The sequence below is a fragment of the Penicillium atrosanguineum genome (genome assembly GCF_028827265.1).
Source record: "Penicillium atrosanguineum strain IBT 20685 chromosome Unknown utg000002l_segment0_segment0, whole genome shotgun sequence".
NCBI classification, from domain to species: Eukaryota; Fungi; Ascomycota; class Eurotiomycetes; order Eurotiales; family Aspergillaceae; genus Penicillium; species Penicillium atrosanguineum.
Window position 1 is genome coordinate 1,333,606 of NW_026623134.1, and position 13,368 is coordinate 1,346,973.

General features: G+C 47.3%; 5 protein-coding genes across 5 annotated transcripts; 1 reads left to right on the forward strand and 4 right to left on the reverse strand.

Moving 5' to 3' along the window:
* Positions 1-1,107: 1,107 nt before the first annotated feature.
* On the reverse strand, positions 1,108-2,710 carry N7443_002246 (agmatinase; the record flags this gene model as incomplete). The annotated part of the gene is made up of 8 exons (XM_056882302.1): positions 1,108-1,192; positions 1,254-1,404; positions 1,465-1,557; positions 1,611-1,828; positions 1,887-2,192; positions 2,270-2,360; positions 2,417-2,513; positions 2,576-2,710. 8 exons carry the CDS (start codon positions 2,708-2,710, stop codon positions 1,108-1,110), a joined length of 1,176 nt encoding a protein of 391 aa, XP_056744143.1.
* A 1,030-nt stretch (positions 2,711-3,740) lies between these two features.
* Positions 3,741-4,778, reverse strand: N7443_002247 (uncharacterized protein; the record flags this gene model as incomplete). The annotated part of the gene is made up of 1 exon (XM_056882303.1): positions 3,741-4,778. One exon carries the CDS (start codon positions 4,776-4,778, stop codon positions 3,741-3,743), a length of 1,038 nt encoding a protein of 345 aa, XP_056744144.1.
* Positions 4,779-5,768: 990 nt separating this feature from the next.
* N7443_002248 (uncharacterized protein) lies at positions 5,769-7,779 on the reverse strand (the record flags this gene model as incomplete). The annotated part of the gene is made up of 7 exons (XM_056882304.1): positions 5,769-5,948; positions 6,015-6,142; positions 6,199-6,273; positions 6,329-6,958; positions 7,016-7,105; positions 7,155-7,468; positions 7,541-7,779. Coding segments are annotated over 7 exons (1,656 nt in total), but the record flags the coding sequence as incomplete, so codon positions are not given.
* Positions 7,780-9,594: 1,815 nt separating this feature from the next.
* Positions 9,595-11,244, forward strand: N7443_002249 (MATE family efflux transporter; the record flags this gene model as incomplete). Its single annotated transcript, XM_056882305.1, has 2 exons — positions 9,595-10,261; positions 10,319-11,244. 2 exons carry the CDS (start codon positions 9,595-9,597, stop codon positions 11,242-11,244), a joined length of 1,593 nt encoding a protein of 530 aa, XP_056744146.1.
* A 967-nt stretch (positions 11,245-12,211) lies between these two features.
* On the reverse strand, positions 12,212-13,352 carry N7443_002250 (CRAL/TRIO domain protein; the record flags this gene model as incomplete). The annotated part of the gene is made up of 2 exons (XM_056882306.1): positions 12,212-12,537; positions 12,593-13,352. 2 exons carry the CDS (start codon positions 13,350-13,352, stop codon positions 12,212-12,214), a joined length of 1,086 nt encoding a protein of 361 aa, XP_056744147.1.
* Positions 13,353-13,368: the final 16 nt, after the last annotated feature.

Here is a 13,368-nt window from a genome sequence, read left to right on the forward strand (position 1 = left end):
TTCAGGACCTGTACTGTACCAAGCCGGGTTTTAGGGCATGGAGTAACGATCGCAATTCGACACGTCTCCACTCTCTCATACCCTTGGCTAGCCCAACGTTGGAACCCCTACTGTCACTAAGGTTCACCAAACCGGTAGCTCTTCCCGTGAACTTACCAAGATGTTGAACTGCTTCATACTTAAAACACATGGTGGAATCGAATGTGTTTCTTGAGTGCATTTCCAGCTCACCTTTTGCACACTCTCAGATGCTCGCTCTAGCGTCCTGTGCCGCCACGCGACGCTCCACTCCAACTCAGCCAGCTGATCTGATACGATCGAACCCGGTTCCTCCAGGTGCGCCCAGACTCGTCCCGACTCTTTGTTGAATCGCGTCCGAAGCAGCCGCATTCTCAAAGGCCCACTACACGCTTCAGGGTTTGATGTTATTTCGAAAGCCTAGACTTGCCCCCCGAGCCGTTCTCGAGTTCTTCGGCGGTCCAGACTCGGCAGTTCGTGCTCGGGTTTCAAATAGATGGTTTCCAGCTAGTGCTTGTTTAAATTTATTTTGATAGTGAACGAGATATACACGCAAATTAATTCATTTGAAGATCAGCTAAATTTGGTTGAAGATTGAGCTGAAGGCGGGGCGAATGCTCCAGTACCTCTCGCGATGCGGGGCTTGATAGCCACGCCACATTCTTCCGGATCTACCATACTTTCAAGATCTCCCTACCTTGAGCCTAATATTGTGAACCACCCAATTGTTCGGTCCCTTTTGCTACCGTGTCTCTTGATTCTACTGCTCAAATGTGCAGAGGGTAGGCTAATCATTCATATTTCGTCTCCTCGGCTTTTAACACATTGTTCTTCAAATATTCGATCGTGCTCCACATTCCATGTTTATCTTGGGTAGCTATTCCACGCGAGAAACTATGAAGCCTGGATTCGATCATTTCAGACCCGATCGACCGGATGCCCCGATTTGGATCTTGCTGTACATATTTCTCAATCAACACCTCCCCTTGCGATACGCCTCGGGACCACCCACCTCACCCGAATACCCATCAAGCGCCATGGAATGCAGACACATCTACATTCCATGGTCCCATTCAGAATAGATTGGCTTTACAGCTCATGTTTCTCGCCAATGGAAAGTGGCCCCATCTTCACCATCATGGTGAGAACCTCATACAAGACATCCGCAGCCGCCCTGCGGTCCGTTAGCCAAGCTCCGCCGCATTCCTTCCTCATTTTGATATGAAATTACTTACATAGTTGAGAGCTCGGCATTGGTGTCATATGCTGGTGCGACTTCGACAATATCCGCACCAATGAAGTTCAATCCGTCAAGGCCGCGGATGATGGTTCGTAGCTCGCGTGTGGACCAGCCGCCGGTCTCGGGCGTTCCAGTGGCCGGGGCGACTGTCGAATTGGGTTGTTAGTAAACGAAAGCCCCACGAAGGAATATGTTGAGTCACTTACATGCTGGGTCCAGAGTGTCGATATCGATGGAGAGATAGACCGGGTGTTCAGTTCCAACACGGTCCCGAATCTTCTTGATGATGCCATCCGTACCTATGACAACCCTATTAGCAGGTCACGATGGAAAGATCGCAGGCTCGAAATACCAATTGTATCGATCTCACGAGCCTCAACAATCTCAAATCCACAATATCCATCATTTTCATAATCTGAAGGACCGGACAGGGTTGTGCGAATACCAGCGTGGATGTTGGTGTCGTTCCTCAACAGACCCTCCATCGCCGCATGGTAGAAATAAGTCCCGTGGTTGATGGCAGCAACCTGGCTCGGGGATCCACCGAAAACTTTGGGCTTCCAAGAGTCCCTGGACATCAAAATCGTCAGTCACCATAGCGCACAGTTTCAAGTGTATCGTAACTCACAAGTGACTATCGAAATGAATCACTGTCACAGGGCCATAGGCCTTGTTGATGCTCCGCAGCAGAGGCAACGTGATGGTATGGTCTCCTCCCAGAGTAATAACGCGAGGCAGCGTCTTGCCAGCCCGTGAGAGCCCTACCTTGTCCGCGTTGGTGAAAGGCTTGCGCATGAGAATGCTGTTGTGTCCTTCCTCGATCTGTTGAATCGCCCATGCGTTGTCGTAGGATGTCACAGGGACATCACCGCAGTCCATGATTCTTAGTTCGCTGGTGAAGGGGTTCGATTGGAGGGGTACGTTGTAACCGCCACTGTAGTTCCATAGTCAGTAAAAAGTATTGACGCAACCGAAGCATGTATGCAAGTGTTGAGCTTGGTTGAAACGTACTAGAGATTGAGACGACGAGAGCCTTGTCTGATACCGCTTGGTCCGAAACGTGCACCGGGTCGGTAAGAAGTACCAGTATCAAATGGAGCACCTGTAAGTAAATAAGTCCTATGCTCAACAACTAGGTCATAGATTTCAAGTGATTACCTAGGAAGGCAATGTCGTATTTCTCAGATTCACTTGAGAGACATGGGAAGTAGGGTAGACGACCAAAAGTCGAGATTCCGGAGAACACTGAGTCGGCCTAGAAAAGATTGAAGAGGTAATCAGCCTTTTGTCGAGCAAGATTGACAGCTTGTTTCATACTTGTGTACCTCCATCACCGGGAAGAGTGTTATACCACAGCCCTGGGTGTGGTCCGGCCAAAGGGGTCTGGCTATGGTCCCCATGTGCTGCCACCAGGCTCGAGAGAGCGAGGAAACCAATAGTAGAAGCAATCATTGCGGTCGGTCTAATATTTGACGAAAAGGTTCAAAAGGACCATAACAATTTACACAAAGACAGACTACGGGGGTACCTTGAGCTATATGTAGTTATTACTCGCAGACTAACTCCAATTTATGCTTTGAAAGATATACTCGCGTAGAGGGAATCATTGTCACTCGTACAACCTCAGGATTGCATCACTTCAATGACCAAATATCTCCCCACTCCCCTCAACAGCCAAATTCGGCGACTGACTGATGATCACGGATCAAGAAGTATCTTTCAAAAGCCCCCAATACCCTAATACCAACAGAACTGCAAATTTACACAACACGAGCTTTGTGGGGTTGGTATGCTGCTCTATCTTACTTCCCAATTGAGAAACCCGGCTAGGATTACACATGGCGGGGAATAAACGATAGGACGCACGTCATATACAAGGATAGCCTGAAACTCAATTCAACTTACCAAAAGGGAAGGAACGGGGAGAAGCACAGAGCAAGTCTTGGGGATAAGACAACATGAGTTTTGGTGTGTTGTTCGTGGCTTATCGGTGCGCATTTGTGACGAACCATCTGTTAGTATGTTATCAGTACACTAAAGTCCAGAAGCGGAGTACACATTGTAGATCCCAACAAACTGGTCGATACATAACTTGGCATAGGAAATACATAGATACTGAAGACGATACGAATCAACAATATCTTGACTGCGCTCGGGTAAATTGTTCGAAAGCGCTGTCATCTATGCATCTTGTATTTGAGTCGCCAAATTCCGCCAACCATTAAGAGGCGGGCATTTGTACATTTTCCTCCGCGAATGTCCTACATCCTTCATTCCCTTATTACTAGGGCCACCAAGTGTTGAGTATAACTAATTGAAGGTTGCAATGAAAGGAAATGAACATTGAGAAAGGGAACCTCTGAATATGAGAGAATATGAGACACTAGATATAAACGGCCAAAAAGAATTTGTATACACAACAATTTGAATGCACATGAGAGATAGATGACCTCGAGGTAGGAACGTAAAACCCTAGGCAATATTATGCAGTCTTCTCAGATTTCATCGCGAAGGGACAGAAAGTCGGAGATGCCCGATGATTGTCACCGAAAACCGCGGGGAATCTGCGATCCATGTCTCTCTTTTGAGCATTGAAGTTTGCTTTGTCTTTCGCTGTCTGAAGCCGAATGGACTCCTGATAGCTGATCTTCGGATCAGGGAAAAATGTTTCCATGAACCACATAAATGTCCCTACCACAAAAATAATAATTCTTGCTAGTATGGGATTGGTTGGTCGGATTTGGTGTGCCTTCAATGTTTGTGGAAGTGAAAGAGTGATGGGGAATGCTCGACCCAGAGAGCGAAGACTAGGTGGGAAGAACCGGTATGCAAATTGGTCGAATATGGTTTCAGCAATCAGATGACCTTTCTCTGTTTGCTCCATGTTGTTATTTTCAACATCTTCACAGAACCGATACATGGCGTTCCAGTCTTCAGGAAAGTCAGAGAGAGGTAACCATTCTTCAAGAGGATTCCCAGGAACCTCGACGAAGAACAGGTGGGACATCTCTTTCCAGAACCGATGGGCTGCAATCTTCTGTTTCTCATCGAAGCCAGAAAGGCGTAGTCTCTGTCGAAGCCGATGCACCGAGATTGCAGAGAAGCACAATACATATGTATAGTCAATTTCATGGGTAAAGCTTCCAGGATATTTTTGGGTGTAGTACTCGTGTCGCTTGTTGATCGTATGGGCGGATTTCTTGGTCTCAGGATGATGCGGTCCATAAAACCACCATACAGAGTTATGATATTGTGTTTCGTTGACTCTATCGGTAGCGCGGCTGAGGACTTTGCCTCCATCATCACGCCAGACGACTTGGGCTCCCCACTCGTTGGCGATAAAGTTTGGAAATGTCAAGGCATAGATCATATTTTGGATGAAAGCACCGCCCCCAGTATACTCGATTGAAAGCCTCCAAATCTTTTCATAATCTTTTTCAGGATCCGAGGCTTCAATCTCTTGCTTGACCCATTTATAGGGCTTGTCCGCGTAGTGCGGCTTTAAGGTAGTGCCAGTCATGAAGTAGGACGAAAACGAAGTCAAACCGGCTTTCGAGTTTAACTGTCATGAACTTGAGGTATGACAGAAGCAGAGGAATCAAATGATTTGATGATCTCTGGGTGATTCGGTCCCTTTTGATTGCTCTTTTTTGCAAGATTAATAGAACCGGAAAACGAGGAAAGATCGTCGGTTTTCTTTTCTACATAGAGGTGAAACCAATAGGAGCAATACTAGAAAGCCTTTCAAAGGCCTGTTGATGCAAATATAAGAATAAAGATCACCAACATCCGCTTAATAAGTAGTCAATTGTGTGGAGTGGGGTAAGGTTCCGGCATCTGCGCGCTCTATACCCGCTCTTTCCCCTGGGAACCCGTTATTTCCCCGACACATGTAGCCCACTTCCCGGACTAGTTTTCTCTCTCTCTCCCTTTCTAGAGAGAGCATCATTGAATTTCCCCAAAATATGATGGTGGCTGCTTGTAGTCTCAGTTTGCAAAAGTTACGCGATTCAAGTAAATAACGAGAAGAGGAGAGACAGGGAGGAAGAGAGAAGAGGAGACTAGTGAGGGGTGAGCTTAAGGGAACAAAAAACCAAAGACTTTACAGGAAGTAATGATTCGGATTCAGATCACACCTCCTAATAGGATTTCAGGTGGCCTAGTAGAAAGATACAGGCTCAAAAGACTGAAGAAGACCTCACGAGAAGAACAGCAGAGCCAAGTCTAAGACCTCCTGCGGGAGATCCTTTGGCTCACGGATTTAATTCATAGACCTAACTTCTTTTCACTTTCATTTCCTTCTTTTCTGAAGCTCAACTTTGGAGAGCCTCGCAGTCTAGTACGAATCACTCGGCCGCAGAAGCATTTGAATTCAATTACTGAATGATATCAGTGACAGGGCAACCCGTTCAAACCCTCCCCTCTACGCTCACCCCTACGCTGCTGGTTTACTACAATTTCTATATTCATTCCAGGGATTTGAGAGTACCGCTTATATACGTACTAAGCACTAAACCCCTGTATCATACTCTGGATTGACCCATGATGGTTGTGGTGCCTTTGCCCTCATAGATGCACCGAATTTATGCAAAACCCCGAAGACCAGGCCACCTCCAGCAAAAACAATCAAAGCCTGCGTGGTAAAAGTCCAGGTCCAGCCAACCGATGCTTCCCAAGAAGCAATGAAAAACTATCAATCAAGTCAATGTTAGCAATGCCATCCAACTCTCGAAAGCTTGAGCCGAAGATACCATACCGGATTGATGAAGGCACTCAAGTTCAGAAACACGGCGTAGAAAGTAATTACACTGGTCGATTGCAACGGATAACAATCGACAATGTAACTGCTGATGACCGTGTTGCCAACCTGGACTCCTGCAGCAACTAGAAAATAGGTTAGTCAAAACTAACATTTGTCTCTGAGAAGAAATTATACTTACAGAGGAAGAATGCAACCTGGCCAACGATCCAATGATAGTTTTTGTCGAGACTGACGCCCCAAAGAATTGAGCCAACTATTTGTTTGTCAGAGTTTGGAACAACCTTGGAAGGATTTGTTAAAGTACTTACCTGCAGTAACCAAAATAGCAGGATAAGCCAACCATAATCGCATTTCTGCGACGCGAACACCCCCATTCCTCTTTGCTAGTCGTTCCACAATGTAATCACTAAGCCGCCCCGAGCAGCATATTTCCGAGACAATTGTCCCCAGAAATAGACCCAAGAAAAGTAACCCTTGTATGAGTGGAGAGTAATTCTCATAAGCTGCGGGTACCATGGTGATAATGGAGAGAATCCACCAATACCAAACAAATGAATACCCGAGAACTCCAATCACGATTACAGGGAATTGGAACGTAAGCACGAAACGAGTTATCGAGTCCCAGGGCTTTGGATGGCGCATTCCAGGAACTGGCATGAAGTTCATAAATGGAAGTTTCTTTGTCCTGGGTAGCCCGTCGGAGGGAAGCTCTCCTGAAACCGGCTGTTGGGGTGCGGGGCTTTGATCTGCTACTTGCTTTTCAATGTCTGCTACAAGAGGCGGTTTACCTTCCACGACATGGGATTGAAGTAGCATCCTTTGCCGAGGATATAAGGTCTCAGGCATGAATAATACCTCCAAAACCAAGAGACATGCGAATAGAATGGCGTTGAACCAGTTGATCCACGCAGCGCTGACGAGATTCAGAAAGCCACCAACTGAGAAGTTACACCGATTAGAATCTAAAACGAATGCTGACTGTTCGTTGAACTCACAGGTCGGCCCCAGTAGAAGTCCAGAGTCAATTGCCAACACCCACAAGCCCAGCTTTTGTCCCCGCTCATATTCGAAGAATAGATCATTCACTGGTACTTCATCAGCCGGGTGCGAAAGTCGAAGATCATAAAAACATACCAACAGCCATGCCAACAGTTGAAGCAGGGCTCACGCCAAATCCCTGGAAAAACCGAGCAGCCATATAGCCTGCGTATGTGTCTGCTACTGCCGCTCCGATTGTCGAGACCAAGGCAATAACCGTACCAATTAAGAAGATAAGTCGGCGACCGTAAATGTCACTGAGCGAAGTCCATATCAAAGGACCAACAGATAGGCCAAGCGCCGGGATAGCAACAGTCCAATTGACTTGGGAATAGCTGATGGAATATTGAGTTTGGATCTCTGTGAAGGATGGGACCGTGGTTGTGGTCAGGTACGTAAACAAGAAATATCTAGATTTCAAGCAGGGTAAGCACTTCATATCCAATCCTCAAAAAAAAGAAAGAAAATCCAATAGATCTCACTTGAGCATGACAATAGATAGAATTCCATGTTTTTGGAGACTTGACCAGTTCAAAGGGTCCAGCGGATCGGATGTAGGTTGCGGATGAAGCCTGATCCCATTCTTGTCGACGGTTTCATCGGCAGCAAGCTGAGGACCATCCTCAATAGAGGTCGGCATAAAATCGGTTGAATTATTGGCACTATGGCCTTGACAGCGTTTGTGGATCTGCTTTTCATCCATGATTGACCGACACGCCACCTCAAAATACGACGGTCGGGACAAACAACAAAAATAAAGAAAAGACAATGTTATAGACCTCGACTCGAATATTATAATTATCTAATTCATTTGTCCAGAATTCCATCCCTTATCTTCAACTTCCGTTCGATGGCTTATAGAAGCGAATCACCCCATGCAGGGGTCGGAGTGTAAAGGATAGGGCCCTTATCAGTGACGTCTGCTAGCTGCATGTTTCGCGCTAAACATTAAACAGAACTGAACGAATCACAACGCACACACTAATCATCAAGCAATGTGAAATTTGAATTTCTTAGTAACTTCTACTCCAAGTCGGGCGAGATCGAGATCTGAACTCCCATCAAGGGTCCCCACTCCCGTTAAACTCCGTTTTGAGTTAGTCCAGTCTCTCTTTCTGTCGTCCTCGGCATGCTATCTTCTTCCTTTTAGGTCTTACTGGATAATTTGATACAGTGAGTGATGACTGCAACTAGTGGAGAACCTACGTGGTCGTTATCTGTCGAAGGGGGCGATTGTGGCCCGAGTCAACATTTGGATCGTGCATTGAATTTACACAAGCTAGTGTTATTACCAAAAACCCAGGGTTTGGCGCTCAGACGATTCCTTTCTTAAGAGGTCCCTGTTTTGTTTAGGCTAGAGCCACTTGGATGAAACCCCAGGTCGCCACTTCACAGTTTCCGAGGCCAAATGGTACAAGTGCTTGAAATTTGCGGCACCTCTAGACAGTTCACAATGACAGTAGTCTGACAATGTATATTCAGTACTGCACAAGCGCATACCTAGACCGAATTTGGCACTGGCTTTGCATCAAGATATTGTGGTAGGGCTTAAGAGTGATATGAGTAATATCAATGAAGCCAAGAAGAGAATTATGGCGCATCAACGGCTTCTTCGTGCTGATCAAATATACGAATTAAGAAGTTTGTTAGGTCATCTTATATCCCAGAGGGTACCAGGCGGTTATGAGGAGCTGTCAGCGAGAATAGAAAAGCAAGTCTGGAGTTTCCAAGCAAGAAAGAGCTCATGGATTGACTCGTATGGTGTAACGCGTTGATCCATGTTAACTAGCGATTTCAGGTGCATGTTGTGTAACACGCTTGTACATACATTAGAAATATCATGTTGATTGGTAGACCGCCGCTCAACAAGACAGATTGAAGTCGATTGGGAACATGCTCACCATTCCACACGAACCGATAGTTACACAACGACGGCGTGTATAAATTACAATCCCGCACAAGTCATGAATCCCTCCGCCTTCCAGGTTAGGAGAAAGTCTTGAGAATCCACCCCCGCGACGCCCCACTCTCAGACATTGTCCCTCGTTTTCTTGAATGCTTAGATCATTCGAAAATTACCTTTCATAGCGCCTAGACCGCTCTTTTCTTTTCAGTTCCTTATCTTTCGGACATCCTACTGACGGTGGTAGGCAAAAGTTGCCTCGTGCTCCGAGGTCGGAATCAATCACAGGCGCTTGTTGATGGGTTCGAAGCGACTAGTGAACTTGCATTCGGGCAGTTCCACCGCGGCACCCGATCTGCCGTCATAAAATTGGTACTTTTACCGTGTAGATCGATGGGGTGTAGATCCCTGCCGTGTACTCCACGGAATGCCCTTGAAATTTTCAGCTTTCAGCTCAGCCTGATACGGGTTTTGACGTCGGGTCTCTTAATGTCATTGCCGCTAGCAATCCAATCCACCCCACTGCATTGACCGTCCCATCATGAACACTCCATACAACTACATAAGTCTCGGCTCTCTCGAAAGAGTTCTGAAAATCGGTTTTCAATTCTTTGCTTCCACTCTGTCGCGAAAATGCATGTCAGTAGCCATGTCAGTAGCAACGTGAGCAACAGCGAAGTCAATGTCTCTCATTCCTCTGTTACTTGCTCTGACTCGAACACATCGACGCCAAACGATTATACCAGACTCCTTCCCGAATCTACCCCCAAGCCCATTGGGGATGATTTTCCCTGGGATGATGAGGTTGACAAGGATGCCTCGGAGCTTCCACGGGGCAAGCGGATTCTGACAGAATTCTGGGAGCTGTTAAAGGGCTCAGTGCCCGTCATTATGGCCTACATGTTACAGATGAGCTTGCAGACTATTCCAGTAATCATTGTCGGTCATTTGTCCCCAATGTACCTGGCCGTCAGCGCTTTCTCATTGATGTTTGCTCTGGTCACTGGATGGATGATTGCATTGGGAGGAACTACGGCTATGGATACCCTGGCCTCGTCAACCTTCACCGGAAGTGAAAATAAGCACGATTTAGGCATCCTTCTTCAACGTGCTTTCTTGGTTCTTGGAGCCTTTTATATCCCAGTCGCTGTCATCTGGGCTTGTTCCAACCCTATCTTCCAGGCTCTTGGCCAAGATCCCGAACTCTCTTATTTGAGCTCTAAATTTTTGACGGCCTTGATTCCCGGGGGACTTGGCTATATCTACTTTGAGACGATGAAGAAGTACTTACAGGCGCAAGGTAAGAGACTGTCATAAGCGACTATGTATGGGCAGTTGCTAATCACTCAATTTTCAGGAATTATGCGAGCCGGAACGTATGTTCTGCTCATCACTTCACCCCTCAATGCTGGATTGTGTTATCTATTCTGTTACACACTGGACTTTGGGCTACTAGGGGCCCCACTGGCAGCCGATATCTCCTACTGGACCTCTTTCATCCTGTTGGTCCTATATGCCAAGTTTGTCGCCGGCTCCGAATGCTGGGGTGGCTGGTCTCGAGCGGCGCTCACAAACCTATGGGCCTTCGCTCGACTGGCAATCCTTGGGATCTTGCATGTCGGAACTGAATGGTGGGCCTTCGAGATCGTGGCTTTGGTGGCCGGTCGCCTGGGAACCATTTCTCTAGCATCCCAGAGCGTGATCATGACAGCCGATCAAATCATGAATACCATCCCATTCGGCCTAGGTGTTGCTACTTCTTCCCGTGTTGGAAACTTGCTCGGATCACGAAATTCCAAGGGCGCTTCACGTGCTGCGCACTCATCTGCGATTCTTGCCGTGGCCTTTGGTGCTGTTGTGCTAGCTATTCTCATGGGCACGAGAAACCACTTTGCGAAGATCTTCAACGATGACCCAGAGGTTGTTGAGCTCACCGCAGAAATTATGCCATTTGTCGCGCTATTCCAAATTGCGGATGGTATGAATGGCAGCTGTGGTGGAAGTCTTCGAGGTATGGGCCGACAGCACATAGGTGCCGCTATCAATTTGGTGAGCTACTATTGTTTTGCTCTACCACTGGGTGTTTATCTTGCTTTCCATGGCTGGGGACTCAAAGGTCTTTGGGTTGGCCAATGTGTCGCACTTTACTGTGCAGGCATTTTGGAGTGGGTTCTTGTCGCCTTCACACAATGGGAAAATGAAGTTCGCAAAGCGTTCAAGCGTATGGATGGCCATGGTAGTTTGGAGTCTGGTGCTGGACCCGAGATAGCAGGCAACGAGTAATAAGAAGTTTAGATAGATTATACTAGAGCATTGGGTGTAAGTGATAAACTGAAATCAAACAAGTAATTCTTAGCCGACTTATCTTCAGTTGCATACTTGAGAATGACCAACTCGGCATCCTTCGTTTGACAGACCCAAAGAAGTAGGCTCTGGTCACGGCGTGACAGCAACACAACTAAGAACGACACGTGTGATGCATTTGCTCCTGCACTCTCTTGTGGTGCCATAGCGCAGCATACGGCACCTTTGCTTGATCGCGCTCTCTTTCTTCTCCTCGAATTTTGTCGAGAGCAATTTAGAAGGTTAGGATAGGACAATGGGCTTTGCAATAGTGCATATGGCTCATTTAAGAGAAATGAATTTCAGTTGGATAGAACAACGCTACATGGTTCAAAAATTTCTTTAGCTGCAAATCGCTCTTTCAGAATCCCGCGCAGATCTCTTGAGCATTATTGCAAGGCCGATCGGGCTGGCGAGGTTCTCATCGGGAATAGGCCAAGTCATGATTGGATGGCTTAATCACCCCTAAGTACATATTTGACATTATTCTATTTTTCATCAATTCAATTACCTATTAACAGCCTGTTAAGTTCCCATGTCACGCGACTAGCGTGTGCAACGTCGATGCTCGCACTCAGTTGTTCGACACTTGTTGGCGCATCATGGCGCTGAATATCACGTGAGTTGCGAAAGCAAACGAGAACCTACTTCATCACTATGGAAATGGAATGTAGAGTGGAATGTTGGGATATCGCAGGATCTTTGTATTCTATCGGGGGAAAATCTGCGTATGCCAATGAAATTCTATTAACAAAATTGCAAAGATAGTGGTATGTGAATCGACCAAATTCTACCCAGTAGGTGGTTCATGCGAGCAAGGGTGGTGTATATATGAGCCGAAAATGCTAGAAAATGACAGTGGGAATATTAAAGTTGCCGAAAAAGGGAACCAAGCAATGCTTTTGATTTACGCCTGCTCAGTGGCAGATCCCTGGGTTTGGGACACGCTCGGGATGTCCTCGCCCTTGAGGTAGTTCTCGAACTCGCCGATCTGCTTGCCGCCTTGAATCCAGCGCTCGCGGATCAAGTTGCGTCGATCTTCGGCCAACTTGTTCAGTGCTGGCCAGTAGATAGAATGCTCGTAGCGGAACTCAACATCACCACCCACAGACTTCATGAGCTGGGTGGGCGGGACATGTTGGCACAGATCCTCATTGAACTTCAATTTTTCACGAGTCTGAGGATCAATGAAGGGTGTGATCAACTTAAAGAAGCCCGAAATGAGCCAAGGAACTATGAGCAGAAAAATGTTAGAGAGGTTTGTCAACCGCTGTCACGATTCACTTACCATTAAGCACAAGAGCACGGCCCAATCGCTCCGGGTAGTGGTTTTGCAAAATGTTCAAGGTCTCCTTTGCTTGTCCAATGGACGCACTCTGGCCAGACTTGGTCGAGCTGAAGTCGACGAGGAGCGCCAGCGTCTCCTGGTCAGGGCCCATAAGATCAATGACCCGCTCAAGCATGAAGACGAGATGTTGAATTTGGCGCTCGCTCTTCTCGGTGTTCTGGTTTGAGGGGATCAAGTAAAGGCATGGGCGGCCTTGAATGTCAAAGCCCAAGATGACCTGCTTTCCAGTCTCGTTCTCAATTGAGATGTGGTCCGGTGTCAATTTCTCCATACCGTATTCCCGACGCCAAGTCAGGGTGCTCTGAAGGCGCTGTTCGGCCTGGGCGACATTCCACTTGGATGCGCGGAGGTAGCGGAGAAGACACTCGCGAGTTAACCACATGCGTTCATCAGTGGTGATCGGGTCTGTGGGGGCATTGCGCTCGGACGTGTTGGGGATGGTGGTCCATGACGAGGCGGTCTTGAGGACGGCCTCGTATTTGGTTTGTTGGTCCGCAGTGAGCTCTGCGGGCTTCGTGGGCTTGGCGCTCTCGAGCGGCCTAGGAAATGGCTTCTGGATAAGACCGTCGACGGCGGAGGTTGGGTAGTCCTGGTCATTTTGCTTCGAAGTAGAGGTAGGGACAGCCTCCGGCTTCAACACCTCGCCATTGACGGTCGAAGGCATCGCAGCAGCCTCTTGGACAGAGTCATTGGCGGTCATGATGTAAGAGAATGCC